This window comes from Mesocricetus auratus, unplaced genomic scaffold (assembly GCF_017639785.1).
Source record: "Mesocricetus auratus isolate SY011 unplaced genomic scaffold, BCM_Maur_2.0 Super-Scaffold_100062, whole genome shotgun sequence".
Lineage (NCBI taxonomy): Eukaryota > Metazoa > Chordata > Mammalia > Rodentia > Cricetidae > Mesocricetus > Mesocricetus auratus.
Window position 1 is genome coordinate 1,198,393 of NW_024429234.1, and position 25,312 is coordinate 1,223,704.

The 25,312-nt window shown below is 43.4% G+C and overlaps 1 protein-coding gene across 5 annotated transcripts in view; it reads right to left on the minus strand.

The window, feature by feature from the left end:
* Positions 1-273: 273 nt before the first annotated feature.
* Positions 274-25,312, minus strand: part of Slc7a6 (solute carrier family 7 member 6) — a 31,398-nt gene continuing 6,359 nt past the window's right edge. For 4 of the 5 annotated variants that reach the window (XM_013117871.3, XM_013117872.3, XM_013117873.3 and 1 more), the window contains exons 3-11: positions 19,406-19,964; positions 9,310-9,435; positions 7,498-7,642; positions 6,774-6,897; positions 6,412-6,515; positions 5,713-5,809; positions 4,010-4,159; positions 3,382-3,565; positions 274-2,902 (exon numbers count right to left, since the gene is read on the minus strand). In XM_013117871.3, coding sequence (XP_012973325.1) covers positions 2,808-2,902; positions 3,382-3,565; positions 4,010-4,159; positions 5,713-5,809; positions 6,412-6,515; positions 6,774-6,897; positions 7,498-7,642; positions 9,310-9,435; positions 19,406-19,928 — 1,548 coding nt within the window. In that variant the 5' untranslated portion in view covers positions 19,929-19,964 and the 3' untranslated portion in view covers positions 274-2,807. The remainder of the gene's footprint in view (positions 2,903-3,381; positions 3,566-4,009; positions 4,160-5,712; positions 5,810-6,411; positions 6,516-6,773; positions 6,898-7,497; positions 7,643-9,309; positions 9,436-19,405; positions 19,965-25,312) is intronic. The other variant, XM_040736622.1, reaches the window with a different exon arrangement.

The window sequence follows — 25,312 nt, forward strand, 5'->3', positions numbered from 1 at the left end:
AAGTAGGTCCCTCCTCTCAGAAACCACTGGAGGGCAGCAAATTCCTGGGATTAGCTGGTTAAGGGCCAAAGACCACTAAAACTAGGGCCACTCTTTAAAAAGTCTTAGAATGGGTGCCAGCTTGGCTCAGACATGAATCATGTTTGTATGGTTTGGGCAAGTCAATCTTTGCACCTTATCAGGCAGAAATTTACAAATCCCCAACCCATGGCAGTAAGAATGTCAGCCACAAGCTCTCAGGGATGCATTCCCACAAATAAAAGGCAACTGTGATCACACTCCCCTAAGTCTTTATTGAGCAAGCATATATCCAAGGTTATTCCTTTACAACCAGGGCCAGTTTGGTAAATAAAAAAGATCACAAGTTGAGAATGTCTCATAGTTATATGAGTCATGAGTTCCAAAACTTAAAGATGAAATATCCATGGAGAATGCCAAGACAGCAGGTTCTTCTGTGTCCAAGATGACAGTGTCTAAGGGCATCCTAACACAGTTGTATGATCCAGTGTAGATATACTGCCCACAAAGATCCAAGCCTGTTGTTTTGGTTTCAATTGGCAGCCTAGCTCGATCACCAGAATTAGCTGTTTCCATCCTTTACCAGGAGCCAGATTAAGGTTGAAGCTGTTTACTCCTACAGTCTTCATTGATCTTCACAGGGAGGAAATAACAGATGTACAAGTACCAAGTCAAGTACTTTCTGGGATTTCAATCTCAACAGCTCTTGCAAACAAGGTGTACTATCTCATAACCCAAAATGGTTCAGAGTGGTTTTCAGAAAGTTGACTACTTTCCAGCACCAGAGTAGGCTTGCATGAGTATACACAGCAAACTTCACACAAGCTATTTGATGACTTGAATCTATGATGTTCTCCAAGTCCACTGACAACAGATGGATCAGGCAATCTACCTGAATTAAAACATTCCAGGCCTCTTACACTTAATAACAGAAATCCAGAGATTTACTTTCTGTCAACTAGAACAAAAGCCAAAGGTCTTAATAAAACAAAGGATTATCCTTCAAAATAGCATTACCAGACTTCGGGCTCATGCAGTTGCTCATCTGTCCTTGCTGGAGTTGAGCCAGATGACTTGTGTACATGTGACTTGTCTCTATATTAAAGTGTAACAGGTACATGTTTAAAAGTATCCTTTGTCACCGGGTGATGGTGGTGCACGCCTTTAATCCCAGCACTCGGGAGGCAGAGGCAGATGGATCTCTGTGAGTTCGAGGCCAGGGTGGACAGACAGCCTCCAAAACAATACAGAGAAACCCTGTCTTGTAAAACCAAAAAAAAAAAAAAAAAGTGTCCTTTGTCTTTGTTCTTGGCAGGTTCTTACTATATAAGCTCATATAATATGGTACTCACCATGTAGCCCAGGCTAGCTTTGAACTTTCAGCAAATCCCCTGCTTTAGCTTATTGAGTGCTAGAATCACAGAGCCCAGCTCAGAAAAATCCTTTATCTTCACCTTCATAGACAATGCTCAACAGATTATGTGAAACATTGTCAGAATTTGACTATCACATTGAGACATCTAAGGGCCAGGAGATTCTGTTTTGAGTTCTTAGACTCCCCCCTTTTTTTTTTAAGACAGGATCCTGCTAGCCCAGAGTGACTGCCTAGAACTTACTATATGGCCTAAGCTAGCCTCAAATTCAGACTCCTCCTCTATCACCATGCCAAATGCTCAGATTACAGGTATGTACTACCACACCAACTAAGGTACTTTTTTCAAATACCATTTATTCCATCCTGTGGACACTAATGATTTACTACAATTGGTGTTCTGGATTAAATATCAATAAATAAAGAAATAGAGGAGTTGGAATTTGGTGACTGTAGTGGCTTGCCCAGGTAGTAGCAGAGATACTCCCACTCAGCTGGAGTAGTGAGGTTTTCTTTCAGCCCTTGTTTCAAGGGCTCCACAGCACCATGGCTTCAGCTAGGAAGGAGGCAATCTAGTGGCCAAGACAATTTCTTTATGAGCCAGAAGCTCACCTCCTTGCCTAAGGATTATGACCATAGTGCTAAAATGATCAAAGCAAAGTCAGACAGGCAGCACCTCCTCAAGGAGGTAGACACACTGAACACAATGAGATCCCAAGGATTTCCCAACATTCCGGACCCACAACTGGGAAGTCCTCGACGGGAGGACTTTCATGCCCAGACCCTGAAGTGTCGGTCTTCCTCTCATCAAGCTTATTCTTTGCTTGAACATGAAGTTCCAGGGCAGGGAGTGATGTTCCTCTTGTGGAATTTAGGAATGAGGGTGCACATTGATTCCATGTCAGTTAAATAAAGCCTTGCTGTTGATGTAACCCAGCAAATAGAAAAGGGGGGGGGGGGGGACACACAATGTTTTCCCCAAGGAAGAATACAGAAAAACATGGCAGCATTTCAGGCTTCTAAAATCAAGTAGCAGGACTTGGTCAGAGTTAAATTCCCATGAAGGAGCCCCACTGTAAAGACCCCTGGTTTTTCTGTGAGCTATGGAGCTGTCAACCTAACATTCTTCCCTCTTTGCCAACTACAATGTACCAACAGGCCAGTCTGTACCTATCCACCAGAAGAAGAAAAAACGAAATCAACTCCTTGCCCCAACCTCCCCTCCCACTGAAGTCTCATCTTCAGGCTGGTCTGATCAGTATCTTCCATAGCTTACCAATGAGAGAGCATTGGCCCTGAGCCCCCTTACAGAATGTGGGCCAAGAGGCTCCTCTCATTCAGAAGGGTTAGGTAACTGGTCTTTGATGGCTGTGGTCACAGCCTCTGGGCTTCAGGGAATGTCATCTCTGGCTTCTAGTCAGTTTTCTTTCCTCTCAACATTTTTCTCTTCAGCTACATCAAGTTCAGTCAAGACGCAAAAACAAAGCTTCTGGGTTAATCTGGTGACAGTAGCTAAATGAAAATAAGAAGCACAGGATTTAGTAAACATACTTTGCTACAGTTCCAATCTGAGTACTAGAAGTCTAAACGTTAATCTATGACTCCTTCCCACCTGTCCCTTCGCACACCAAGCCCGTCTTTACCCTTTACAACCAAGTCTCTATTCCACACCCAGACTTCTCTTCCCAGGTGTTGGGGTGTATACCTATATTCCTAGCACTTATGAGGTAGGGGCAGGAAGATAGGGAGTTAAGGGTCATCCTCAGCTACATAGTTCAAGACCAGCCTGCGTTATAAAACAAAAAACAAAAAATAACAATTCAAACACTAAAAAGTAGATAGTGCTTTAAACCTAGAATAGAAAACTAAAAGTATGATGAGCAGCCAGGTTTTATTCCCTTGCCATTAAGTAAGATGGAAGAGCTGGTAGCCTCTGCATGAACTTGAGCCTAAGCATATAGCCAGTGAACGGTAGTCAAACCAACACTCACCCAGAACATTCCTAATAAAGAGTGGCCTCCGGGACTCTGGCAGGTAAACACCCATGAAGTAGACAGGGACCCCAGAGAGGGCAATCCCAATGCCAATGAGAGAATTGATGGTGTCACTGAAGAGGGGTACAGCCACCAAAAACAAGGAGCATATGCAGTACACGATGGGAAAAAAGAGGCTCAGCTGAAATAGAAGTGAGATTTAGTAGGGTGGGATGAAAGAATACAACCTGATCAAAAGACACTTTAAGATTAGGACCTTAAATAAATCTTTAAAAAAAAATCTGTCAAAAAAGGGGGCTGGAGAGATACATGGTTTAGCTGCTTTTCCAAAGTACCTGGGTTCAATTCCCAGCACCCACATGGCAGTTTACAGTTCTCTTTAACTCCAGTTCCAGAGGATCTGACACTTTCATATAGACATACATGCAAGTAAAACCCCAATGTACATTAAGTAGATAAATGAATTTACAAAAAAAAAAAAAATAAATTCAGTTAGAGAAGAGAACCCACTCCTGCTAGTATGCGTGAGCTGTGCATCTTGAGGCCTTCTTGGCTACACAGTTCCAAGCTAATCTGGACAGTATGAGGCCTATCTTTCTTCATTTTTAATAAGGGAGGTGCTGACCTTGAGAGGTCGAGGCCAGTCTGGCTCTTTCCAGCGAAGGTAGAGCTGTCCAACAACAGACAAGCCCACAAAAAACCAGTAGCTGAAGCTGAAGTAGTTGATAAGCAGGAAAACATCTTTCACGACGAGGTAGATAAGTGCCATGGTGCACTGTGGGGTAGGTGGTAGAGAAGAGAAGTGAGTATCATTACTTCCAGTCATACCAGGAGACTCCATCATCTAGCAGTCCGTCAGATCTGAAATAGCTTTACCAGATTAGCTCTGGTTTTCAGTGACCCTCCCTTGGCATCAGATAGATCCATTATCCCATTAACTTTCAAGGCAACATCTCCACTTCTACCTATACTCAGCACCCACCTTGTTGCAAGCACTTTGGTTAACAAAGTACATTCTTCCTTTCTGATGGCAGACAGTGAGGCTCTCAACACACCAACCACAGTAGGAATTACACTGTTAACCTAGAGTTGTTTGTTTTTCAAGACAGGGCTTTTCTGTGTTAACAGTCCTGGAACTCACTTTGTAGATCATGCTGACCTCGAACTCACTGAGATCTGCCTGCCTCTGTCTCCCAAGTGCTGGGAATAAAGGCGTGCCCCACCACTGCCCAGCTTAAGAGTTCTTTAGGCCTGGATCAAAACTACCTGGCAAACAAATTAAGACATGCCTCCAGAACCATCATAGTGACCTGGAGCTTTTGAAAGGAAGATCAGAAAAATGGATCCATACCCACTCTTAGAAAGGGATAACTACGGCCGGGCGGTGATGGCACACACCTTTAATCCCAGTACTCGGGAGGCAGAGGCAGGAGGATCTGTGTGAGATCAAGGCCAGCCTGGTCTACAGAGTGAGTTCCAGGACAGCCTCCAAAGCAATACAGAGAAACCCTGTTTCAAAAGACCAAAAAAAAAAATAAAAGAACCCTAGTGGGTAAGAGTGCAGGAACTAGGTTTCTTTCTTTTCTTTCTTTCTTTCTTTGTTTATTTCAAGACAGGATTTCTTCGTGCAACAGTCTTGGCTGTCCTGGAACTTGCTTTGTAGACCAGGCTGACCTTGAGCTCACAGAGATCTACCTGCCTCTGACTCCCAGATGCTGGGATTAAAGGAATGTGCCACCGCTACCAGGCTGGGATTAGCTTTCTAAGACAAGGTCAGACTTAAACTTGAAAAATAGTCATTTCCTCACCCAATATATCACAGGATTGAAAATAAAATAACAAACAAACAAAAAGCCCCTTTTGAAGCAACACAAGAGAGGCTGAGGCAAGATCTAAGCAGTGGTTCTCAACCTCACTAATGCCATTGCCCTTTAACACATATAGTTCTTCATGTTGTGGTGACCCTCAACCATACTACTTTCATTGCTACTTTACAACTGTAACTTTGCTGCTGTTATGAATCACAGTGTAAATATCTAATATGCAGATGGTCTTCGGCAACTTCTGTGAAAGGGTCTCAACCCATAGGTTGAGAACCACTTATCTAAAGTTCAACAACAGCTTAGGCTATGCAAGAAGGCCTTGTCTGAGGCAGGGGAAAATGAATAAATAGTGGGCTAGGAGTATAGGACAGTGGTAGAATGCCTGTCTCATATATGGGGCTCTGGGTTCCATCCCAAACACTACAGAAAATGAACTGGGCTTCAAATCTTGGAACAAAGTCCTGCATAAACCTGCCCAAGCCCCCGTTCTCCCGGCAGAACTTACATTGAACAATAAAGCAGGCACAGGTGTAAAGCGCTCAATATGGATCATGGACAGAAGGTTCGGGAGGTGACCCTCACGAGAGCCCACGAAAAACAACCTGTAAAGTATGAAATGTGTCAGCAGCAAGCCTTTTACTCAGCCACACTCCTCAAACTAGGCTCAGTCAGAGTACCAGAAAAAAATCAGGGATAGCCTCTCAGGCTTCATATATACCCAGTTCATTACTCATACTACCCACAAATGTCTTCAACTATTAGCACCTCATCACTACCTAGGAATGCTCACCCACCATTATCCCTTAAACATTAACCATTCCAGGCCCTCAGCAATGAAACTCAGTATCACCTACCAACATTCCCACTTCTGAAATGGATATCTCACCAACATCCTACAGACACTGTGTGTTTCCACCACCTAATGACATTCCAATCCATCCCACTGGGGATACACCTATTCTGCCACAGTACAGCCTTTTTTAAAAGATAAGGCCTCCTATGTAGGTCTGGTTAGATTCAAACTTGAGATCCTCCTACTTCAGCTAGAATTGCACAGCCCTTCTTTTAAAAACCATCATAGGGGTTGTATCCAGTTAAGAGCATGTGCTACTCTTGCACAGGTGCTCTTGTAAGTAGAGTTACATGTGGTTGTGAGCTGCCACGCAGGTGCTAAGAACAGCCTATTAACAGAGAAGCCAAGTACCTTGATGAAGCAAAGATGGACGCGTTTAGGCCCCCAAAGCAGGACAGAGCAACGGCAATGGGGATGGTCCAGCTGAACATGCCAAATGTCTGGTCAGCAAATGTCTAGAGGCAGAGCAAAGAAGGGACACTCAATACAGGACAGAATTTTATAATCCTCTCCTTATGCCTATGATCTCTGAACAAAGGCAGTCACTACTAAACTGTCCACCCTCTGCCCTATTCAGACCAATTCCTCACACTGTAGAAGTAGAATAGCTGCAGAAAAGGACTGGCCCATGCAGGAACTAAGCACTATGTGATCCTCATGAGATGAGGAACAGGAGCAAATGAGGACCACCACCCCCCCCCCAAGAGACTCACCACAGCCACCGCATCACTCTCCAGGACATCTTGAATGTTCAGCACTGTGTAATAGGCCACGTTTGTCAGGATGTAGATGAGTGTCACAATTGGCATAGAAATCCCAATGGCCAAGGGCAAATTTCTGTCAGGACAAGTGAAATAGAACTACCTAGAACCAACGCATCCAGCACCCACTGGAATTTCCTAACTTTTAACAGTTCACTGCTGCCAAGGTCTTTCAGATGGGCTCCTCTCCCCCACATGCCCTGAGGTAGGTACACTTCCCATCTCCTGGGGACTTTCCACTGAGGAAAAGGAGGCACATGATTAGTTATCCTACCAGATTAGGTTCAATGAGTCACATGTGACATTGCAACATTCTTGCATCTGTGATCTCAGGATAAATGCAGGAGCAATATCCTTCAGAAACTAGACACTAGGCTGGGGACCTGGTAGGCTAGAAACAACTTAGGCAGCTTAGGCCACAGTCTCACTACCACATGGCAAAGTCCTGCCAACCCAGCCCCAGCTAGACTTGCTGCTACCCAATGGAATATAAGGGTGAGAGCCAAGGGTTTCCCACGATCACTCCCATCCTAGCCCCCAATTCCTCCTAACTGGAGAAGGGGAGCAGGAAAAGAAAGGGGATGAGAGGCAGAGGGAGGAGGTACGAGAAAAGGGCAATTGTGCCCACCATCAGCAGGAGTTCCAGCCAAGATGGAGAATGTGATCTCGCCTTTACCTTTCTGGGTTTTTGATTTCTTCTGTTACAAAATTAAGGGTGTCCCAACCTGAGTAAGAGAAGAGGGCAGAGTAGAGGGCAAGAGAAAGGTTTCCCATATCCCACGAGGAACCCTCAAAGGCATCCTGAAAGTGCTCAGTGTGTCCTGTAGGGCAAAAGTGGGTGGGAGACCAGGTAAAAGGAAGACAGGGGAGTAATATGAAGATAAAGGATTCAGAAAGAGAAATAAAAAGGTGAAACAAGAAGGGAAAAAACAAAAACAAAGGCAGGGGAAGAAAAAAAACAAAAAAACATCATTTAATACCAAAAGAACAATCAGAAACTCCCTGCATTTCACCACCCCACCTACTCCCTCAGGTTAATCTCAAGAAAACAAAAGCATTCCTATCTGCACTCTGAGAAACACTTCTTCCAAGGCCCTAAGGAATTTCCATTTCCTGCAAGGAAAAATTACTCAATAGCCAATTTTACTCTAAGATACTCCTGAGATCTCAAGGACATCTAGTTAGATTCCTGCCTGTAGTTACTCAGCAATAATGCACAAACTTCCTGGGCTAGCTGCCGGACAATTACCTAGGACACTTCATAACAGCATAGCTTTGGGTTGGAAGAAGCACTTGTCTAGCATGCCTGTAGACTTTGGGTCTCTGGTCCTCAGGACCATGTACACACAAGAACTTTTATATCAATAGGCCTGGGACGAAGGGCTCAGCAACTCAAGTGATTGCAAATACAGCCATGTTTGGAAATGTTAAAATAGAGAATTGGCTGTTAAGTATGAAAGATATCCTTTGATAAGGACCTTTCAGGACATCTTGGGAAGCCCATTAACCTCAGTTGACTATGACCCCAGAATGAAGTTCTCAAGAGCTAATATGTGGTAGTTAGTACATGCCTGTAATCCCAACACTTGGAAAGCTGCAGAAAGAGAAATCAAATATCGAAAGCCACTGGGCTATGTGATAAACTATAGGCCAACTCGAAATATATTTCAAGACATTATCTTAATGTCTTATAAATAAGAAATAAATACGAGGACTAGATATGTAGTTGAGTGGTAGAGTGTTAACATAGTATTCACAAGGTCCTGGTTATATCCACAGGGGGGAAAAAATTTTAAAAGAGAAAGAAAAGGAGCCAGGCATGGTGGTGTACACCTTTAATCCCAACACGGGGCAGAGACAAGTGGATCTGAGCTCAAGGCCAGCTTAGTCTATAGAGCAAGTTCCAGAACAGCCAAGGCTGTTACAGAGAAACCCTGTCTCAAAAAAACATAAGAGAAAAGAAAGGCCAACATAGGTAAGACAATGCCCATTCTATAACATTCTGGCATTTTGTCAAAAGCTGGCTTTGAAAGATTCCTAAACAGCATGCTTAATATAAGTCCACATAAACAATAAAATACTGCAAAATGACCACATACCCTTTCCCGACTACCCCCTCCAGGTTTTCCCACTCACTACTTGATAATTATAGACAACACCAAGAGCCAATAATCTATCCCCCTAAATAAGTTATGAGTAACTCAATTATACTCCAAGTTTCAACAACTCCTAGGACTTTTGCTAACTTCTTGCAATGCTGTTTTCAAAGAAGTCCTGAGAACCTGACATTTGACATGTCCAGTTGGCCAAGTTAGCCTAGCTGACAAAGCCCAAGAAGAGATTAATCTCCATCTCTGACATTCACTGACACCACTCTAGAATATATTCAAAATGTGCTGAGATGTTAGCTAAGTCCCCATATCCTCCTCAGGGAGCCAAAGAGGCTCCTGGAGACATTTACCCTTCTTCCCACCTCAGCCCCTCTTACCCTGGCACAGTTTAACAAATCCCATGACAATGATGGCAATGAGGGCCACGACCTTGGCATATGTGAATGTGTCTTGTACTCGTGTGCCCCACTTGACATAGGCACAGTTCACAAATGTCAGCAGACCTAAAAGGAAAACCACAGTATCACTGGCAGGCTTGAGCTGAGCAGACAGACCCCAACCTCTCTATAGAAAGTCTTTTTACACCCCCTCCTGCCTAAATTAGAGGAACAATGGGGTCAGTGAGAACTAGAACAGGTAAACAGGAGAAGCAGCACACAGGCTAGCTTCAGCTTAGCACCTATGAATGCCCTACAGTGTATCTAAGGCACTAGGCATGCATGAACACATATATGCTCTAAACTGCCAGAACCATTTCTGGAAACATTTCCCAACACCAAGAATGGTTGACCTCACTTCACCCACTCTTTCCCACCCAGATTACACTTTTACACACACACACACACACACACAATTAACAATGTAAATCTGAATATTGATGATCAATCACCTAATGTTTTATACCTGTATGCCTGTTATATACTGACAATTTCAGAGGCATTCTCACTATCAATTCTGACAAATCTCCAAATATAGATGTTTGTTCCCCATCTTTTTTTTTTGTTTGTTTGTTTGTTTGTTTTTCCGAGACAGGGTTTCTGTGTGGCTTTGGAGGCTGTCCTGGAACTCACACTTGTAAACCAGGCTGGCCTCGAACTCAGAGATCCACCTGCCTCTGCCTCCCGAGTGCTGGGATTAAAGGCAGATGCCACCAACACCAGCCCCCATCTTATATGGTGTAAACTGCATGGTGGCCATTGCTGCTTGACCAAGTTTCAGCATTTCAATATTGCAGACCACACTTCTCCAGCGCCTTTTAGCATTCATTCTAAATGATTCTCAATATGATTCTCAATATTAATGCCTTTACCTTTGAGAAATTTTGTGTGGGCTTTGGTAAAGGATAAAAATGTGTACTATGGGGCTGGAGAGATAGCTCAGAGGTTAAGAGCACCGACTGCTCTTCCAAAGGTCCTGAGTTCAATTCCCAGCAACCACATGGTGGCTCACAACCATCTACAATTCAATCTGGTGCCCTCTTCTGGTATGTAGGCAGAACACTGTATATGTAATAAATAAATAAAAATTTTTAAAAACGGGGGGGGGGGGCCTGCCAGTGGTGGTGCACTTGGAGGCAGAGGCAGGCGGATCTTTGTGAGTTAGAAGCCAGGCTGGTCTACAGAGCAAGTTCCAGGACAGCCTCCAAAACAAAACAGAGAAACCCTGTGTGGAAAAAAACAAAAACAAAAACAAAAACAAAAACAAAAAAAAATATGTACAATAGTATCCTCTCTAAACAAAATAATCCTTTGGAAAAAAATCCCTGCCACCTTGGAACCAGGAATTCCAATGTACACTCCTAATTACACCAAACAGGAAAGTTTAGAGATTTACTAGACACAATTCAGATCAAGAGCCTGAAGCTAGTAAGGGCAAAAGGTCAGTTAATAAACACAGAGGAATCAGAATGGTAAAGTATAATGGAAAAAGAGTAAGACATCAGGACCTTCCCTTTTGGGGGCATTATGAGGGGAACAGGCTCATATAGTAAAACTAAGAAATTATATAGTGTCTGCTCCCCAGAAGTCCTTTTCCCAAGGTCAGACATTTGGATAAGGGTCTCCATTCCCTAGGGGACTTAAGAGAAAATCCCCGCATTTTTAACTCTAGCAAGAGGAACTTACGGCCCTTCCATTAACTGGTGCCTATTGTCAAGGTCAATACTAGATTTCTTAACTTTTGATTTCAATCCACCACACCCCAGCTCACGTGCCCCTTATCTCTTGTTTAATCCTATGTGCAACTATACATAACAAAAGGTGTGATCTTTTTCAATTAAAAACTGCTGGCAGGGCCGGGTGGTGGTGGCGGCGGCGCATGCCTTTAATCCCAGCACTCGGGAGGCGGAGGCAGGCGGATCTCTGTTGAGTTCAAGACTGGGCTGGACCAACAGCCTCCAAAACAATACAGAGAAACCCTGTCTGGTAAAAACCAAAAAAAAAAAAAAAAAAAAAAAAAAAAAGCTGCTGGCAGGCATCCTGATTCACCCTCAGACCTTGTACATCTCTTCTGTCCCTCTCCCCCAAACCCCTCGCCAAACCCACACATCATCTTTGGGACCTGAAACAATGCCCACTACCACCCCAAGCACATCTCTGGCAATTACATATGAGGAAACTAAGGTTGAGAGAGGCTATCATTCCTAAGTTTTCATTCCCAAGTCCAAATGATCTCCCTACGCCCATTGCAATGCAAACCTGCTAATTATCAGTGGATCCAGTGGAGAATGAGCCTTTCTGGGAGCTTCTTGTGTTCACGTCATCCCAGCTACCCTCTAAACTCTATGCTCACATACCTCAGTAACATCTAAACCTTGTAGATTACTGATGGCTGAGAACTGCTAGCTGATTGAGGATTAACACATAGAGAACTCTATTCCTGAAAAATAAGGATAGCTTTGATCTAAGGAAGAACATGAGAGTTTTTATCCAAGGGCTTCTACAGCAAGAAGGAACACAGTAACACTTTTAAGTATTGTCTCAAGCTTACAAAAACAAGACAAAAAATCTTAAATATATACCTTGTAGTACTTCAAATGCAAACAGCACTCACAGGCTCATATATTTGAATGCTTAGTCCATTAGGGAGTAGAACTTTTTGAGTAGTAGAAGGATTGAGAGGAGAGACCTTGTTAGAGGAAGTATGTCACTGGGGATGGGTTTTGAATTTTCATAAGTTCATGCCAGTGAGTTAGGATGTAGTTCTCAACTACCATTCCAACACCATGATGACAATGTACTATTCCTCTGAAACTGTAAACAAACTCCCAATTAAACGCTTTCTTTTATAAACTCTTACAACCCATTCTCTCAACTACTTGCACATACTCCCACCTACTTATTCCTTTAGGTGGGCTGCCCCTTACTTATGCCAGGAACACACACAAAAGGTTTTTCCCCTCTTCTTGCCACCGCCATCACTAACATCTACTTCCAAGGTCTAGCTCAGCCCTTACCCCCTCTGAAAATCTTCCCCAAATATATTATGCAGTTCTGCCCAAGTTCCTCTCACGTTCACATTTCCACTTCACAATAGTTTAGTATCAAGTACCAGAGACCTGGGAACATTTGATTCCAGGAGGTCTCTCCGTATGGTATTTCAGTTTTGTTTCTGAAAGACTGCACACTCTCAGAGGGCAGTTTATAGTGTGTTTAAAGCTCATAATCTGGCAAAGAGGGGAACTAATGAACCCTGATTGGAGGCAGAGTAACAACCAGTTTCCTGGGGCAATTCTCTACTCAAAAGAACAGTGTCCAGAGCCAGCTGTGAAAATGACCATATAAAGCAGGGCTCATGCCTTTAATCCCAGTACTCAGGAGGCAGAGGCAGGTGGATATGTGAATTCGAGGCCAGCCTGGTCTACAAAACAATTCCAGGATGTCCAGGAATGTTACACGGAGAAACCTTCGAAAGGAAGGAAGGGAAGGAAGGGAAGGGAAGGGAAGGAAGGAAGGAAGGAAGGAAGGAAGGAAGGAAGGAAGGAAGGAAGGAAGGATGACCATATGTGACAGAATAGCCTCCATGTTTTAAGAGCTTCACTTAATACGCTACCAAATAGGGAAGAAGAGTTGGTTCAGCAGTTAAGAGTACTAACTGCGCCGGGCGTTGGTGGCGCACGCCTTTAATCCCAGCACTCGGGAGGCAGAGGCAGGCAGATCTCTGTGAGTTCGAGGCCAGCCTGGTCTATAGAGCGAGTGCCAGGACAGCCTCCAAAAAACTACACAGAGAAACCCTGTCTCGAAAAACCAAAAAAAAAAAAAAAAAAAAAAAAGAGTACTAACTGCTCTTCTGGAGGACCTGGGCTCAATTTCCTAGACCCACAACCAGCTTAGTTCTAAGAGAACTGATATCCTCTTCCTTGCTAGTAAACACTTATACACATAAAATTAAAAAATCATTTTTAAAAAATAGCTGGGTGTGATAGCTCATGATTTTAATCTCTGTACTCAGACTCAGAAGTCAGAAGCAGGTGGATATCTGAGTTCAAGGCCAGCCTGGACTACCGAGTGAGTTCCAGGGACAGCCAGGGCTACACAGAGAAACCCTGTGTCAAGAGGGGGAAAATGCTGCCATATTGTACAGGTACTCAACAGTCAGTCATTTAAGGTGGACACATAATGAAGCAATTATATGGAGTTGGCACAAAACGGTTAACTAGGTTGGTGGGAGAGGGATACCCCAAAGGAATGTGTGCTGACTAAAAACCTTCATGGACATCAACTGCTGATCAAAGTTCTCTCTTTGGCTAACATAGTTAACAGCCACCAGTAAACCACAGGCACCAATAAGCACACTTTGAGGTACTTGTCATCTCCTTAAGACTTGCTCTCTTTCCCCTATCAGAGGTGCCAAACAACGGATCTAAACTGTGTTTATAAATTATCCCTCCAAGAATACCAAAAGAGTGAGTCCAAAAGCAATAAAGTTCTCTGAGAGTCTAGAACTACACCAAGTCAAAGACCATAGATGCCCTTAACCTATAGCAGAACAGAAACCACAGCAGAGGAAGGAAACAAGAGTACAAAATTAGAAGAAAGAAGGCATAGCCGGGCGTTGGTGGCGCACGCCTTTAATCCCAGCACTCGGGAGGCAGAGGCAGGCGGATCTCTGTGAGTTCGAGACCAGCCTGGACTACCAAGTGAGTTCCAGGACAGCCTCCAAAGCCACAGAGAAACCCTGTCTCGAAACCCCCCCCAAAAAAAAAAAAAAAAAAAGCACAGAAATTGAGAGAAAGAGACAAGAGACACTGCAGGAGAGACACAAAAGCCTAGCTGGACCCCCTGAATATGCTTCACACCCTCAACCCAACTGCCAGGCACTAATCTCAGTCTTGTCCTCCTCCCTCCCTCCCCTCTTCTGCAGCCTTCCCGCAGGTACTGTCCTTTCTATACAGAGATAAGCACCGCCTGCAGTGGAGAGTCGATGACTGTATTAACAGGATGAGTGAAGGCATGCCTCAGGAAGGCCCTGCAGGGCTCATTCAAAGGCCAGCTGAAAGCACCTGGTCAGGAAAGCTGACTCTGACAAGAAGACTAACATCTGGAGAGGAAGGGAGCCTGTTTCCTACTACTTTTATTCACATATCTTCTTGCTCAGTGAAAGCCGTTAAGTGAGCCACAACACACTTGTCAGAGACATCAGGCCAGTAGGATGAAGCAAACTTCATCAAGTGCTTCTGGCACAAAAGGACTGCTCCCTACTCCCTCTCAGGAAATCAGGCACAGGAGTCCCAGAGTGAATATATCCTTAGAGGCTGGCCCCAGGCACCTAGCTTGCCTCATGCTCTCAGTCCTGCCAAAGAACACAGTCTACCAAGCAGAAGCCAAATCCCTTGACTACTTGCCTGCTTCTAATTAGTAAACAAATTTTACCACAGACCCACACTCCTTATGCTTCCAAGATCGCCCAGCCCCATCCAGCTAACCAGACTGAGTCTGGAGATCAGGTGCTCAGACTGCAATGCTACAACTCAAACCCTCCAGTCTTCCCTTCTTTTGACCATATTTCCATGATAGACCTTTAGGATAGTTTCCTGTCTGCAGCACTACTGACATTTTGGGCCAGTAAGATTATATCCAGTATGGCAGGATGTTCAACATCACCCCTACCTCACCAATAACAGAAGCACTGTTTCCCAATAATTGTATCCCCAAGATGTCTCCAGATACTGCCAAATGATACCTTTGAGCCAAACTACCTCCCACCGAGAACCATACCAGGATAATAAGTAAGACAGCGTGAAATACCACTACCAATTGCTTAGATTTCCCCAACTGTAACATGAAAATGCAGTGAGATGCAGATGGAAGGCAGTGGCTGAAGAAGAAACATGTTCTGGGGTCAAATCTTCAGAGGTCAACAAACAATACAAACGTGAGGGCTAGAGAGATAGGACAGTAGGGCTTGCTGCCATCCCATGGTGAGCAGCTTACAAATGCCTGTACCACTGTCTCTGTGGGCTCTGCATAGATGTGGCACTCAAAGGCAAACAAATCTTTAAAACAGTAAATAAAATAATACATAAGGGGGCTGGAGAGATGGCTCAGCAGTTAAGAGCACTAACTACTCTTCCAGAGGATCTAGGTTCAAATCTCAGCACCCATGTGGCAGTTTAAAAGTGTCTGTAACTCTGGTTTCAAGGGATCTGACACATTCATACCAATGCATATAAGATAAAGTTAAATATTTTTTTTCTTTAAAAAGTAATACATAAGCCAGGCACTGGTGGCCCATACCTTTAACCCCAGTACTTGGGACACAGAGGCAGGCAGGTCTCTGAGTTCAAGGCCAGCCTGGTCTAAAAAGTGAGTTCCAGGACAGCCAGAGCTTGGGGGGGAGGGGAGAGAGTAACACATAGCCAAGAATAGAAACAAGCACCTTTAATCCCAGCACTAAGAAGACAGAGGCAGGCAGATCTCTGTGACATTCAGGTGAGCCTGGTCTATATAGTGAATTCTAAGCCAGTCAGGAATACAAAGTGAAACCCTATCTCAGAAGAAGAATCTAAACAAACAAAAAAGCAAATATAAACGGGAAAAGCAACAAAGTCTAGATATATAGTGGGAAGAAAGTGAGAGCACATACTTACTACATTTAAAAGTAGCAACAGCTGAGCTGGGCGGTGAGGAGGCAGAAGCAGGAAGATCTCTGTAAGTTCAAGACCAGCCTGGTCTACAAGAGCTAGTTCCAAGACAGCCTCTACAGACAGAGAAACCCTGTCTCAACTCCCCCCCCAAAATAGCAACAGCTATTTAAACTAACTGACCCCCTGAGGGGCAGGAATTTGGGTTCAAATTTGCCAGAACTCTGGAATTTTCAAGAGAAAGTGTATGCTCTAATTTTTTGTATTGTGTTTTCTGTTTGTTGTGTTAAAGACACAATCTTGCTATGTATGGAGCTCAGGCTGGCCCAGTTCTCACTATATAACCCAGACTGGCCTTGAACTCAAAGCAGTCCTCCTGCCCCAGCCTCCCAAATGCTGAGATTACAAGAATGTTACTGCACCAGTCTCGATTCTTTTTTTTTTTTTTTGGTTTTTCAAGACAGGGTTTCTGTGTGGCTTTGGAGGCTGTCCTGGAACTAGCTCTTGTAGACCAGGCTGGCCTCGAACTCACAGAGATCCACCTGCCTCTGCCTCCCAAGTGCTGGGATTAAAGGTGTGCGCCACCAACGCCCGGCCCCGATTCTTATTTTTCAAATGCTGACAATCCATTAGAATTATTTGAAATACTGTGAATGAAACGGATAGAAAGAAGACTATAGTAGTGCATATGATTCAAGTGCATTACATACATGTATGAAAACATCATGAGACTCATTATTTTGTACCAATATACACTTTACATACTTTAATAAATGGGGAAAGGCAGAGCTTTATAGTAAAACCCTGTCTCAAAAAAAAAAAAAAAAAAAAAAAGCCGGGCGTTGGTGGCGCACGCCTTTAATCCCAGCACTCAGGAGGCAGAGGCAGGCGGATCTCTGTGAGTTTGAGACCAGCCTGGACTACCAAGGGAGTTCCAGGACAGCCTCCAAAGCCACAGAGAAACCCTGTCTCAAAAAACAAAAACAAAAAAAAAAACAAAAAAAAACATAAAAAAACTAAATAAATAAAAATAGGGAAAGATTAGAGTCACATGTGTGTTCCATGTCTCTTGCCATGTGAAATCCTGTGCTATCTTGGGACTGAACTGGCAAGAAGTGTAACCTGTTGACCAGTGACTAGAACTGTAAGCCTATTTACTTTGATTTTTCTTTGTGTAGTTCCAGCTGTCCTGGAACTCTATAGACTAAGCTAGCCTTCAACTCAGAGATCCACTGCCTCTGCCCTCCCGTCCGTCCCCAGGTCCTGGGATTAAAGGTGTGTATCCTCCTTCCCCCACCCAGCCCAGATGAGCCTCTTAATTTATAAATAAAAAACTGAGACAAGCATGGTGGCCTACAATCTCAGCACTCAGTAGACTGAGGCAGACATGGATTATTTACCAAGTCCCAGGCCTAACAAATCTATCTGTGGTCAAGCCTGGCCATTGGGCAGCCATCTTATAGTCTCTGCCCCACAACTGAACATATGGAATCCTACATTCTAGCCTGGCATAGGTACAACTTCCTTTAAAGAAAAAAAAAAAAAGACCTAAAGCTAGGTGTAGTAGCACATGCTTTTTAATTCCTACACTTGGGAAGCAGAGACAGGCAGATCTATCTCTTTTAGTTCTGAGTTCAAGGTCCATGTGGTCTACATAATGAATTCTAGGGCTGTCAGAGTTACACAATGAGACCCTGGATAAAAAGTAAATAAAGGTTAAAAATACCTATTTTTATTATTTTGAATTATGCAAATGTGTGTGCCTACATGTGGGTTATGTTTACTTGAGTGTGAGTAACCATAGAGGTCAGAACACAGCTGTGGGTCCCAGGGACAGAATTCAGGTTGTCAGCCTTGGCAGTTAAGTGCCTTTACTTGCTGAGATATCTCACCAGTCCTGATTATTGGTATTTGCTTGTTTGAGACAGGGTTTCACTAGGTAACCCTGGCTGGTCTGGTACTTGATATGTAACCCAAGTTGGCCTTGGTAATCCTTTTACTTCCCAAGTAAGTGGATTATAGGTATGAGCCACCAAGCTTGGTTTATAAAATTACTGTCTGGTTTGTCTTGTCTGTCTAATTGCTTTGAGACAGGGTCTCACTATGAAGCCCTGACTGGCCTGGAACTCACTACGTAGACCAGGTTAGCCTTAACTCACAGAAATATGACCGCCTTTGCCTTCAAAGTATTAAGATTAAAGGTGTGCACCACTACCATCTGCCTAAAACTTTGGTTTTTAAAGATCTCAGCAAGTCCAGAAACTGTGGTGAAAGTCTATTAGATAGAAAGTTGAAAAAAGGAAAAGGACACATAACTGAATCCCACCTTTGTCCCTCCTCCCAGGAGTATCCATTTCCCCTGTTTCAAGGAATACAGAGAGAACACCTTTATTATTTGCCCTAAACAAAGCCCTTAAAGTCAGGAGGCACACACACTTTTTTTTTTGCTAACTCCAAGATATTATTGATCTATTTTTAAAATTGCCAATAAGCTATATATACAGCCAAAGTTTTTGAAAGCAGAGATAAAGAACAGGATATGATTAAGTACTACTGGCCACACAGTGCTAAGAAACACAAGATTCTGTGCTAGCTCTAGCAAACCTGAATAAATTCATAGCAATCTTCTCTCATTTCCATGATTTCACACTGAATATTCTTTACTCCACCCTAAAAGAACACAAACAGGGATCTCTTGGAATCTCTCACTTACATGAGAGGTTGTTGCCTAAACCTAAAGGCAGGACAGAAGCTATCTTCCTCTCAGTGGCAGCAGGCAGAGCTTGTTTACAAAGTCAGTGTAAAGAAATCTGAAACACCAATGGGAAAAGGCCATTTGGTATGGTGCCTGCTGCTTAGAACAGGCCACAAAGAGCAGCAGTGACAGGAAAGAGAGTACCCTGTGGGACTTGGGGACCCATCATCTAGAGAAGCCTATTTACTCATTGACATCTTTAAACTAGCTCTAACAAAAAACTACAAGGCCTTAGCTCTGACTTGTTCCCTGAGAAAGTTACAAATAGTGATGCTGAAACCATCCTAAACACCTGACCCTCCAAAAATAAAAGGAAAGACAGAGAGAAAAAAAAAATGATTGGTAAGACAAATACTAGACACACAGAGCACGGACAGTAATGAGGGACAACTAAGAATAAGAGGAACCCACAGCCCCAAACGGCATGAACAGCTTCAAACTTCTCCCATCCCCATCATTTATGTTTACTTATCTTTCAGAACCAAATAAGTGATCAAATTATTTTTCAAAAGATATGATACCTCACACCTTCCCTCCTTCCCAAAGAGCGAAATATAACATTTAGGTATCAATAACCATACAAACAATATAGCACCCACACCTCCACATATGCCCCCTGCCCTACCCCCATACTTACATATGCAGGCAGCAGCAAGGAGACGGCAGGCCACATATGGAGGATCACAAGTGGGGAAGGAGGGCTTGATGATGTAGTTGGCGAAAGTGATGGCAATGATGGCCTGACTGGTGGGCTCAACAATTAGAAGTGAGACCCACAGACGGATAAAGGCAATGAAGCCCCCAAAGGCCTCTAAAATGTAAGCATAGCTGGCCCCTGACTTGGTGATAGTGGTTCCCAGTTCTGCATAACAAAGGGCACCCACAACAGAGAAGAGCCCACCAATGGCCCATACAACTAGTGACAACCCATAGGAAGCAGTATACTTCAGAACACCCTTGGGCGAGACGAAGATCCCTGAGCCAATCATGTTGCCCACCACCAGGCTGACCCCATTCAACAAGGAGATCTCCTTCTTCAGCTGCATAGTTTCTGGAGACCCTTGAGATGGTGAGCTGACATCTTCTTTTTCACTGTGCTGGTTGGCCTTGGGGAGAAGATGGTAGGTGGGCGTGGGACTCCCAAGTTCCCTGGCTTCCATGGTAAATGGTTCCTGTACACCTGTGTTTACTGTGGCCTGGCAAAGAAAACAAGTGTGTCAAGTCAGAGGCAGGAGCTAGTGTGACTCTGGCTTAATTAACATCTGCCAGTCAGACAGATTTCCCTGCCCACCACCTGCTTAGGTAGAGCACTCAACACACACAACACAATAGGCCTGTCTCAGTTTCAATCTGAGACACGGGCAACTGGAAGTAGGCAGTATCCAATGCTCCTAAGAAAGACAACATAAGCACTCAGTCCCAACCTAAGGACAACCTCCAACAAGAGATCTGTCTTACTGAGCAAAGAGGCCAGCAAAACTGTATTTACCCACAGCAGATTCTCCCTAGTTTTGCTAAATTCTATTTGTTCGTTTGAGACAAGGTCTGCTTATATAGCCCTGGCTGTCCTGAAAATCACTATGTAGATCAACAAGATGGCCTCAACTCAAGGGCTAGAATTAAGGCATGTGCTCCATTCATCAGCTTAAAACTTACAAACCTGTCATTCAGAAACCTAAAAAAACTAGTGAGACCATAGACAATCCTGTCACTTAGCTCTATGTAAACAGATTATTGTCACGTCTGCAGCGTGGCCTGTGTCCGAGAACGTGCGGAGGGTATCGGGGATTGACAACACAGAGACTCGTTCAACGATATAAAGAGAACTTTAAACAGGCTCCAAAAAGGTTTAAGAAAAACTTCCTAAGAAAAGCTCCCACCAGAGAAACTTCTGCTCTCTCCTCTCCCCTGGCTAGTTCTGCTCTGACACCAGAGGTGGATGTGTGTGGGTTTTTAAAGGTGCGGTTAGTCTCTGGACAAGGTCGAGGTCAGGGCGGTTTCCGTGGGAAGGCCTTTCCCAGGAACTTATTATATCATTTTTAGTAAACATGTTTTTACTAAACATTGTCTTACAGCTGCCTACTCCCAGGCAGAAGGGAAAGTGGCCAGAAACTTATTGTATCGTTTTTAGTAAATATGTTTTTACTAAACATTGTCTTACAGCTGCCTACTCCCAGGCAAAAGGGAAAGTGGGTCTCTGCTCAAGGTCTAGTGTTCCCACAGATTATTTCTTTTTTTTTCTTCTAATGTACACTGAGGTTTTGCCTGAGTGTATGTCTGTGTAAGGATGCCAGATCAGATCTTCCTGATACCAGAGTTACAGAAAATTGTGAACTGCCATGTGGGTGATGGGACTTGAACCAGGGTCCTTTGGAAGAGCATCCAGTGGTCTTAACCACTGAGCCATCTCCCCAGCCCCATAAATAGGGATTTCTACAGGCATTCAACCACATGTGAAAAGATCTGCAGTTATATACATGGAAGGAAGGGTTAAGAAGATGCTAAGGAAGAGTATATTATCACTAATACAGCTTAGTATGGTAGCACACAAATGTAATCCCAGCATTCAGAAGATCCTGAGTTCCACATGGTGATGCACACCTTTGATCCCAGCACCAGGGTGGCAGAGGCAGACAGATCTCTGAGTTTTGAGGCCAGCCTGCTTGCTCTACACAGAGAAACCATGTCTCCAAAATGAAAAAAAAAGTATAAAATCATAGCAGAGACCTTCATGAAAACACACATCCAAGTATCATGAATGTATAAGGAGGAAGGACTATAGCACACCACAAGAACACTGGGCCACAAAAATCAACTAAGCAGGGCTCATAGGGAGTCAGAAACTACCAAAAAAAAAAAAAAAAAAAGAAAAAGAAAAAGAAAAAGAAAACCAAAAGCCGGGCGTTGGTGGCGCACGCCTTTAATCCAACGCCCGGCTAAATAAATCTTAAAAAAAAAAAAAAAGAATGGACTCAGCACTTCAGCTTTCTAAAATCCATTCCTCTCAACAAAGATATAAAGCTAGGCAGAGTGGCAGCAGCACGCACCTGTAATTCCAGTACTTGGGAGGCAGAAGCAGAGGGAATCAAAGGTTCGAAGTCAGCATTGACTACATATCCCCTCCCCCCCCCAAAAAAGTGTGGGGCTGGAGGACAGAACAAAAATAAAACAAAATGTCTATACCAGAGCCTAGACTCATAGCAAAGGTGATTTGAGTGTGAAAACTTCTCAAGGGATCAGGGAAAACTCATACCTCCATAGACCCCACCCAAAACTCTTGTTTTACTTGTCCCAATGCACTCCAAGATTCTGAACCTAGGCCCAAGTTAAAAAAGCTTGTCCATGGCATGAGAAGAGTAAAGTTAGCCTACCTCTACTTTAATAAGATTAGACTTTCAGAACACTTTTCATTCTTGGCACTAAGCTCTATGTAGGTTTCCCTATGCAAGCATGTGGAAGCATATTTGCTTCACATGTCTGTCAGAGTGAGTCCAGGTTTCCATGGGTACAAATCCAGTAAACACCTAGGAGTCCATACTCACGTATGGGTGAGATACAAAGAGACCTTCAGAGTTTAGATACTCAATATACAGACAGGCAGAAAAGCCTGGCCCTACAGGCTACTGCAGCCTCCTCTATTCCATCAGAACTTAGGCGAGAGTGAGGGTTACCAGGTATCCCTTTTGTACTTGTACAACTTGGCACTAGTGTTTCTCATGTGGCTTATTCTGGAAGAATGTGCTACAATCATTCACAGACCCGGAACACCTCTTGCCTAGAAATACCTGAATTAGGGACAAGCAGTTTAGGGAGTGCTCCTCTCCTTCAGCTAAGAAGCTCTTTTCTTTACTCAACAACCAAATGCAATTATCACTATGAGCCTGTCCTTAGCTAAGGTAATTAAAACCCCTATCTTTTTTAATTCAAGAGCAAAATTGTGAAATAACTACAGCAAATTCCCTGAGGACAGTAGGCTAAATTCCTGACTTGCATGGCCAAATAACCCCAAGGTCATTCCTTACTTTTCTTCTAAATCTTAACTCACACTTCACATTCCTCTAGAAACCTGCTGGCACCTCAACCGATAGGTTTGTATGTAAAGACACAGCAATGAACAAAATCAATAAGGGAATGCAACATATCCTCAGAACAAAACAGTGTGAAATGGCAACATGGAAATAAGCAAGAATTGAGATCAGAAATCCCATAGTCAGAGACCAGAATTCACCAGCTGGCTGTATCCCAATATTCCCTGACCTTCAGCTGTTCTTCCCAAAAGCCTCACTGACCTTCTGTGAGTATTTTACTAAACAATATAAAACTCTTCAACAAAATGTAAAGGCTTGGGCCAGAGAGATGGCTCAATGCTTAAAGATACATTCACCAAGCCTAATAATGACCTGATTTTGAGCCCCACAACCCTACATAGTGGAGGGAACCATCTACCACAAGTTGTCTCTGACCTTCACCACACATGCATTCATGCACACACAAATATATATGTATGTATGTATTAAATTTTTTGATTTATTTATTTATTATGAATACAGGGTTCTGGGGCTGGAGAGATGGCTCAGAGGTTAAGAGCACTGACTGCTCTTCCAGGGGTCCTGAGTTCAATTCCCAGCAACCACATGGTGGCTCACAACCATCTACAATTCAATCTGGTTCCCTCTTCTGGCATGTAGGCAGAACACTGTATATGTAATAAATAAATAAATCTTAAAAAAAAGGAATACAGTGTTCCTGCCTGCATGTAGGCCAGAAGACGGCACTACAGATGGTTTGTGAGCCACCATGTGGTTGCTGGGAACTGAACTCAGGACCTCTGGAAGAGCAACCAGTACTAACAGCAGAGCCATCTCTCCAGTCCAATAAAAAACTCTTGAAAATGAACCGGGAAGTGGTGGCACACACCATTAATCCCAGAACTCAGGAGACAGAGGCAGGAAGAACTCTATGAGTTCCAGGACAGCCAGAGCTATTACACAGAAAAACCCTGTCTGGAAAAAAGACAAAGATATTGAAGATGAAGAGGAGATGAAGATAAAGTTGGGCCAGATTTCTGAGAAAGATTGGGAGATAATTTATACAGTCTCAAAAAAAAAAAAAAAACCTTTGTGACTGAGAAAGAGACAGGAAATTCTGGTTAAAACCACTGTACCAGGCAAAATAAGCCAAAAAGATCAATCCCACCCAGACACAAGGAAACTGAGGCTGAGTCAGACAAAAAAAGAACCTCCCTGCTCCCCACTAGCAGTCTGCACCCAGAAAAAAGACAGAGCAGTATGACACCTAGAGTATAGCATACTGTACATCAAGGACCAAAGCTGAAACTAGAACATACACTTTGAGAAAAAAGGCCTTCCCTATAGAAAAGCAAACCAACCCCAAGCTCAAAGAAACCCCAGAAGAATGTGAAGGTAAGGTTACCTAAAGCACCATAGTAACAACAAAACTTCAACACAATTCTTCTATTTAATTGGTTCAAACTCTTCTACCAAGAACCCTACAAAAGAGTCATACCTATTTTTCAGAATAAAAATTATATACCTCACTGGGCAGTGTTAGCACACATCTTTAATCCCAGCACTTGGGAGGCAGAGGCAGGGGAATCTATGTGAGTTGGAGGCCGGCCTGGTCTACAGAGTGAGTGCCAAGACAGGCTCCAAAGCTACAAAGAGAAATCCTGTCTCAAAAAACAAGCAACAGGGCTGGAGAGATGGCTCAGTGGTTAAGAACACTAGCTGGTCTCCCAGAGGTCCTGAGTTCAATTCCCAGCAACCACATGGGTGGTTCACTACCATCCATAATGAGATCTAGTGCCCTCTTCTGGCCCACAGGGATGCATGCAAACAGAGCATTGTATACATAATAAATGAATGAATGAATAAATAAATCTTTAAAAAAAACAACAAGTTCCACAGAGAAATCCTGTCTCAAAAAACCAAAAAAAAAAAAAAAAAAAAAAAAAAAGGGGGGGCTGGAGAGATGGCTCAGCCGTTAAAGGCTAGGCTCACAACCAAAAAGTAAAAAAAAAAAAAAAAAACCACAACAAAACAAAAATTATATAACTCAAATTTCTCATATTCTACAAACTATGGCAATCACTAGCAAATTGTAAGGAAAGGAAAAAAAAGCAAGAAAAACAACCCACTATCAAGAGACAAGATAATCAGCATGACAAGATTTGGAGAGAACCCAGATATTAGAAACATCAAATACACTGTTTAAATCACAATGATGGAGCCAGGCGTTGGTGGCATATGCCTTTAATCCCAGCACTCTGGAGGCAGAGGCAGGCAGATCTCTGTGAGTTCAAGGTCAGCCTGGTCTAAAGAACAAGTTCCAGGACAGCCTCTAAAACTACAGAGAAACCCTGTCTCGGAAAAAAAACAAAAACAAAAAACAAAAAACAACACAATGGGAGGGAGTGGGGGATGGGCAGATGTAATCAGTTGCTTGTGATCCTGGCTACTTAGAGGCCTAAGACAGGAGGATCACTCAAGCCCAGAAGTCCATGACTAGTCTGTGTAATGAAGCA